The sequence below is a fragment of the Stereum hirsutum genome (assembly GCF_000264905.1).
Source record: "Stereum hirsutum FP-91666 SS1 unplaced genomic scaffold STEHIscaffold_3, whole genome shotgun sequence".
NCBI lineage: Eukaryota > Fungi > Basidiomycota > Agaricomycetes > Russulales > Stereaceae > Stereum > Stereum hirsutum.
Genome location: NW_006763133.1, coordinates 239,020 through 246,536, shown reverse-complemented (window position 1 = coordinate 246,536; position 7,517 = coordinate 239,020). Strand labels below are relative to the sequence as shown.

General features: G+C 50.3%; 1 protein-coding gene across 1 annotated transcript in view; it reads left to right on the top strand.

Annotated features, from left to right (window-relative positions):
• Window positions 1–549: 549 nt before the first annotated feature.
• STEHIDRAFT_108228 (uncharacterized protein) overlaps window positions 550–7,517 on the top strand; it is a gene marked incomplete at both ends in the record, with an annotated part of 7,589 nt that continues 621 nt past the window's right edge. Inside the window, 23 exon segments of the mRNA XM_007300630.1 lie at window positions 550–741; window positions 787–852; window positions 906–1,190; window positions 1,308–1,517; window positions 1,569–1,624; window positions 1,674–1,722; window positions 1,923–2,121; window positions 2,170–2,429; window positions 2,488–2,522; window positions 2,582–2,604; window positions 2,769–2,953; window positions 2,973–3,120; window positions 3,175–3,307; window positions 3,359–3,694; window positions 3,819–3,979; window positions 4,031–4,913; window positions 5,003–5,127; window positions 5,926–6,238; window positions 6,297–6,464; window positions 6,516–6,615; window positions 6,795–6,828; window positions 6,934–7,020; window positions 7,358–7,475. Coding sequence (XP_007300692.1) covers window positions 550–741; window positions 787–852; window positions 906–1,190; window positions 1,308–1,517; window positions 1,569–1,624; window positions 1,674–1,722; window positions 1,923–2,121; window positions 2,170–2,429; window positions 2,488–2,522; window positions 2,582–2,604; window positions 2,769–2,953; window positions 2,973–3,120; window positions 3,175–3,307; window positions 3,359–3,694; window positions 3,819–3,979; window positions 4,031–4,913; window positions 5,003–5,127; window positions 5,926–6,238; window positions 6,297–6,464; window positions 6,516–6,615; window positions 6,795–6,828; window positions 6,934–7,020; window positions 7,358–7,475 — 4,166 coding nt within the window.

Sequence of the window (7,517 nt, the reverse complement as noted above, 5' to 3'; positions counted from 1 at the left end):
AGAGAGAGAGAGAGAGAGAGAGAGAGGACGGGGACAAAGTGGTGGCCGAGCCTGAGATAAGCCCTGTGTCGGTATAAGCAACAGCGGTAGCAAGTCGCATGTGAGTGTCATTTCAAACGCTCATTAGGTCCACATGCCTTCCAGAAGTTCAGGAGACTGGCCATGGCAGGCTACTGACAATTCCGTACTCTTTTTGCCGTCGATTCGTTCATTACGACTTGCCCGCCGATGCAGTCACGAAATACAGGCTCAAAGTTTGAGAACGACAATCGGTTACCTCCACTTGCCACTGCAATGGACATTAAGATTAGTGCGTTCTTTAGATCTCGAGTTTCAGATCGCGGCACTCATTTATCGGCTGACAACAGGAACGGAGGCTACCGGCCCGTGTCACCTAAATACTATTCCCGGGAGCCCGTATATGCTCGCTAGGTAAAACGTTTATGTATCGCAACCTCATCTGGTACTACACCTCAGTGCCAGTACGAGTGGTTGTCCGTCGATACTTCCATCTACTGCCCTGCCTTGCTCAGATTTTCAGCATTTAATATGATAGATAACCCAGACGAATCATATCTGTCCATCCGCCCACAGATGGCCACGTTACGCTTGCTCCCATGGAAAACCTCGCTCATCACGTCCGAAGTCGCCCTGCGACAGAGCATAGAGGATCTTGGACCAAATCATCTACTTTCGCGTTCCGAACGGAGGTTTGAAGCGGCAGTAACAGTGTGGCACCTAGTTTGTGTTCTGGTTGGATGGCACTTCTAACTGAAACTATGATAGGGTGGCGATTACAAGGACCCTGAAGATCTACACGGGCCTCTCGATATGGTACCAATCCTCTTACATGTATGGTCTGCCTTTTGTGATATCACATTCTATAACCTGACGCATCCATATAGCGCCATGCGCAAAAGCTTGACACTTCTGTGAGCCCCGATATGTTGCAAAGTCGTCCGGAGAACCTTTCGATGTGGGTCGAGCTCCGGTTCGGGAGTTTTCAATCAACAGATCCTGCTACCAATCATAACTGGACGGCTTTTGATCAAATGCTCCGACTGTTCCTCGAATACAAGCTAGTGGACATCCTGGCCCATATCGCGGGAATCAACGGTACCGAGCCACCAACGGTTCTGGCGAGCCCCACTTGGCTGAGAACGCTCAAGAATGACTCTACAGGACGTAAGGTGCGTCGGTCTAATCAGTAGGTAATATTCCCCAGAATAATTTACTCCTTGTCAACTGCGAAGCTTTACAGGCAGTTTCTCAATGACTGGCCCACCCACATCGACACTACGTTACAGCTCTCTGAAATGCGCGAGAAGAAAGAAGGGATCATCGAGCCCTCTGTACCACGGCCTGACGCTTGGCAAACATATGGTGATCCGAAAAGCATCCTTCGTAGCGAAGTCGGGTTGTTGTGCAATGCGTGTAATCGCGACGGGCGAACATTGCAATGCACAGCGATCACAAATTTAGAGCTAGCCGCCTTTGCCATCTCCGTCATGCAAAACGTAAGAGCTATGCAACCTTCGGGCCATAAATATTGTTTGATTTTTCGACAGTCCGACGCCACATCGAAGATCCCTACAATCGAAGAGTATAAGGCTCGTCTAATAGCGTGAGTCCTCCAGACATTGCGTCAACACTCATACTCAACTTGTCTACAGCAAGTGCGCGGAGCACCGCCTACTGAGCGAGGAAACCATCATGGCCTCGGTCTGTTTCGAGGGCTACGCCGTCATGCAACCCTTGGTGATTTCGCTCTGCATTTCGCCTTTATTTCTCCTCTCCGGTACATCTACGTCATCCAAGAATCGTGGGCAATGGCGAACACTATTCTCGGTAAACCACAGTGACTCCAACTACATTGTGCTCTGAGCGCTCTAACTTTCAGTACTCGTTCTTCTTTTGATCAGATCGGCGCCGCACTTGGGAACACTGATAAGCCTCGATTTCTATCACACATGGAGGATTTGATTTGGGAGGCCGTTCTGAATGTTGGTCATGGGAGGGATGCTTCGAGGGAGTTTGAGAGTCTCTGTCGCTACTGGAACTCTCCCGAGGCTAAATTGAAACGGCAAGCAGAGGCCCCTGCGCTTTCTCATTGGTTCCATGGTATGTCATTCTATACGTTGAACATGTCTGAATCTAACCATGTGATAGCTTCTAAGGTAGAGACGAGACATATTTCACGGCACTTCATGAAACCCAGAATATCACCAACACCATCACCATACGGCCTGTTGGGACCCGAAGACACCAAAAATGATCACACCGACAGGCCCCTCAGTTTTTGCACCACATCTTTGCCAGGCAAGTCACAAAGAAAGGACTTGTTTGTTGAAGGGTACCCTATTAATTGTGTACAGGCCACCCTTCCGATGAACACGACGGTCAATCGTCAGGAAATGCAGAAAGTACCGGTGCGTAACATAATCGTACTCGGTCCTGTGTTTATGTTAATCGCTGTGAACTGCGCAGATTCAAGGACGTACTTCTTCACCCCGTTACGAAACGTGAGTGTAAGACACTGAGCACATTATTTTCACACATCTAACTATCTTCGTCCATGTAGAAGAGCACTCGCAGTTCAGACCGGTGCGCCGACGGCACAGCCGTCACGGCAGGTACCTATGAACTCGAATTATGGGACGTAAATCGACCGTCATCGAAGCGCAAAACCACGTATACCCCTCATGCGTCATCTGTATAGTTTGTCTATATTCTGCGCTTGTTACTGTGGTGACGTTTTTCGCTGCCAGACTCAGAAATTGTGTTCACTCCTACACGCCATCACCACCGTGCAACGAGACTCAAGATGCGGCTCCATAAGGCTAGACCCACTAACCGTTCACGCTGTACCACGACCACTACATCTCCACCTCAACGCCTCAAGCCTTACCTACTACCACACAAGACCGAATCAGTCATCTGTATTCAGAGTCAAGTACTCTTCTTTTGTACAGATGGTTCGCGAGCAGCCACAGGTCATACAAGATATATTTCGAGACCGTCACATCTTGGTCTACGGGTGTGACTCGATCGAAGATTATGATCGGTTGGAGAACGATACGTACCATAGGGACATCGAACACCCCGCCATAGAAGGTCAAGGTGCGTTTTCCTTCTTATTTCCGACATTGATAACCCCTAATCCATGGGTTGAAGGGTCATATGTTATGAACGTTGCGGGCGAAGGGCTACGCGCTGGCATGTCCGACTTCCGACCCATTGAACACAAACAGACCTCGACTTCACTAGGGGATCGTCCATTCCAGCCGGACGGTATACCAGGAATGCGGTAAGCCAACTACCACGGATCCCCAGGTTCTGCATCTGATACTACCCCAAGTGCGCTCGCCCACGATATACCAGCCATGGATCTGTATGCCTCTACGTACGGGATCCTCACCGAAGCAGACCAAACCCACGATGATTCCCCGTCGCCGTTGTCCACAGAAACTGTCACAGTAGATTCCGGCCCCTCAATGCAGGTGGAGACGGCTGGTCTCGCCGCCGTGGTTTATGTATTGGAAGGCGAGAAGTACCTAGTCGTTGGCGAGCCTCTCCCTGCATACGTTGGCCACCTGAATCCCGCGTCATGTTGTGCTTTCCAACACTTCGACGAATTCAAAGTTGACGCACGGTTTCGCTGGGAAGGGTTGTCCCTTTGCAAAGGGACTATATTGTACGCTTCCTCCTATATCACCATATTATGCAGAACTATCTCAAACAAACCATCATAGGTTTATGCGACCATGTACTCCTCACTGCTCCCTTACGTTGAGACCGACAATACTACGTCGAAGAAGATTTTACTCCAAGACCACGCTCGAAATCAGCTGCTACGGTGTCATCCACTCCTTGTTAGGCAGCCGCACAATGGATAGTGCTGTGCATGACCACATTATCCCCTATCTGACGAGCTTCATCGATTGGATTCCTAATGGGCCACAGAACCACAAAGCTGAATGTGAGTACCTACCAAGCACCTCGCCTAGGTATTTGAGCTCATATGTTCAAGATGTGGAATATTCCAAACGCAACCCCGGTCGTCATCTCCTCCTTGGCGCCGTCTCCGTGTTCGCCTTTGCTTTGCGTCCACGTACATATCGAGACGAATGTGGTGATATATTGCCGTTGTCCGCTATTCACAACGCCGACCTGTTATGCCCATCCGATCAAGCACGCTGTTTCACTGCAGCCCGCTTTGCCTTCGTACGGTGGATCCTCGCCCAAGCAGCCGAGTATGATCTCTCCATCGGGTATGAATATGGTGAAGTTCCCGTCGCACCTTACTCGTCCGACGAGGATGAAGATTATGGGAATTCCACCCACGAACGAAAATACGATCCTGTATGGATTTCCTCACGCTATCGTGCGGTCTTTTGCCAGCTTGTACAGTTTGCGCGTGGCATTGTGGCCGCGCACGTCCGCCGTCACAGGCGCCCCAACCTTCGCCCAATTCCACTGGCGCTCCTTATCGATCGTTTGACGCTGGACTTCGGACAGTTCTTCGGTCATCGAGCAGAGGAATACCTTCGCCATCAGCTTCATGAGGCAGAGGGACGCCTCAACCACAGCACCGACGACAAAGACCTTCGTCACTTTCTCCTGAAGACCATGATAGCATACAGGGAGCCTTTAACATCATGGAACCCCCCGCCAATCCAAGTGGGACAGGACAGGGACGGACCCTCCAGTCCTGCTCCCTGGGATTCCTCTCCTACTGCATTTCTAGACGGGCTACGTGGTAACGAGGACGTGCGAAGCGGCCGTTGTCTTTTCGACATGGCAAGGTGGTACGCGTGGCGTGATATCCGAGAGTCGTTACTGCCGATTCTGCAGATTAATGACCGTACCAAGGGTTTCTTGGCTCGACATGAGATGGTTCACCTGTACGATATGTGAGGATATATAGGTATGTGTGCATCGCTGCTTTCATTATGACGAACAAATGCTGAATAGGATGGCAGCACGTTGGTCTAATATCCAGCATTCGCGGGCAGCGGACACGTAGCTGGAGTGGACATTGGAGTAAGACTTACCTTAATGCTACCGAGCCGCTAGTAACCCATCTCATTGTCAAGATTGCGTTGGAAGAAGCTTCATCCTCCAAGTGTGAAGAAATATTAATATTTTGGTAGTGAGGAGACAATACTTACGCCACACTCTCGTTGCCTTTGAGATTAGAATAATGATAGAAGTTTTTCACTTCAATGGCTTCGAAAAATCAGTGTCTCTCACAAGTTTAAAACGTGAAATTCTGTCAAACCTTTTCGTGTAGAATTGCGCTACCGTGCCTTTATTGATATGTGGCGCGCACAACCGCAATTTAACGCCCGATATTGATACGGCATCTCGGCATTTCCACGTGACCAATGTTGATAAGTCGTCGCCGTTGATCTGTTCCTCTTTTGTCCCTTGCTTTCCCCACCATGGCTCCACTTAGCGCCTCGAACGGCTGCGCTTTTTGTCTGAAAATCCCTACGGAAAGCACAAGACTCTTAAGATGCAAACGCTGTACTGCTTCTCAATACTGCGATCAAATCTGTCAAAGGTCCGACTGGCCTCTCCAGAAGTAAGAACCTAGGCTGTTCTGCTTATTCTGCTTGTATTTACACTCCAAGTATGTTCAGGATGTACTGTTCTCAGTCGACGAAAGGTGCAATGCCCGGTCCCTTGCACCGCTGGAGTGATCATCATCAGCAAAGCCTTCGCCTTGGCATTGGACACGCCGTCGCAGATGCCTATGGAGTTAATTAACCCGTCGAGAGCCTCAATTACGACGAGTTCTTTGTCATTATCGATGCCGAACATCGTGAGGGACCTCCCCAGAGCATATCCCCTGCCCGCGTATGCCTCGAACTACATGACGCGTTTTCTACGCTCGCTAACATTGCCTGCAGCGCTTTACAGTATGCGATATCTCTGTGCACCCTATATCCGCATGGGATGATTTTCTCGCTATGTTCCCCTCTCTGGCTGGCCGTGCTTCCTCCATGCAGTACTTCAGGCGCATGGAGCACGACAAACAGCTCAAGAGTGTTCAAGGTGGACTCCGCAAAGTACTGGGCACCGTCACCGTTGTACTCAAAGCAGCACACTCCTCTGCCATTGTGATGTATGAGTCACTATTTCGCCAAGCGCTTCCTCGTATGCCCCACCAGTCTTCGATATTCATGCAACCCAATCCTTCCGAGGGCGAATGGCGTGATGCACTTAAAGCTATGTACGTGCTTTTGAGTGCCGTGTTTCTTTGCTTTTCTATCTCAGAACCAGCCCCACAGGGTTCACAACTTTGGCCATTACCCGTGGCCTCGAACGCCGCCGCTTGGAGGTTGGGAGTGTGTAGAAGACTCGTGGGATGCGAAGGAGAAGAGATGGATCAAGAAGCCGGTGCCGGTGTTGGACCAGCTTCGCCACTCTTACCTTCCTGGCACAGTCGGGTCTGCATTGTAAGTTGGCACGTCTTTTGCCCCATTCCTAGTCTAATTCATCTCTTTAAGAGTGTTAATGCCACAACAAAAGCGCGAGGAGGTCCTTGGCATTGCCGCAATCAATCCCGCCGTCCGCGAGGAGGCCTTCTGGATGTCTCTACTTCCATTAGTAGGCCGGCACCTGGTCGCCGGTTCTGTCGTGGATTCTTGAGCTGTGCACGGTGCATCGATTCTGCGTTGTATATGTTTTCATAATTTCAAAGTCGTCCTTCTGCAGTCTCTGGACTCGATTTCAACACCGTCCCCGTTGCCTCGTGGTGTCTATAGTGCCTAGTGAGAATCATATAGATGAGTATCTATGTAAACGACACGTCTTCAGCCTGTAAGCCTGTCACATGGAAAACGGTGGTCAAGTCGTAGAGCTTCTCGAAATGGCAGATACTCGCCTGTTCTTTAACGGTGGTCAATGTCACGGCCTTCGATGTAGGTACCAGCTTCAAACATCCATGGGACGATTGGTTATGCTTGGGTTATGGACAGAAGTGGCTCAAGTTGAGTTCAAGCACAGTTCGTGGTAAGTGGACAAAATACACCACGACATTTGTCCCCGCTCGTTTCTGACGAACGGGATTTAAGCACAATTCAAACAGGAAGGGATTTCCGAGAGTTGCCCGCTAACGAACAACGGAGAATAACGGGCCGGTCTACGTGGTGGACATCACGACCACCCCGGACCGGTGTATCCGTGTGTCCGAGCGCCACATTTGTGGCACCAGTCCGGTCAACCTTTCTGCTCTTCGGGCTCTTCATGTTCAATGCCCCAAAGGACTGTCCGAAAGAACACTATTGAAACAGCTCAAACATATCCAAGTCAAAGCTAAGTAGTAATAGTGGACATCTCGTATTCTCAGTTTTCCGATCCTTCTCCGATGTACGGGACGGCCTCCACGGGATACAGGTTTCTACCCGTCTACCCCCCATCCCCCTTCCGAGCGACCGCGACGGCTATGAGACGACTAACGGCCGTTCGTGAGTCCGCCATTGCTTTGCCTCCGCATGTTCGTGCCCCCC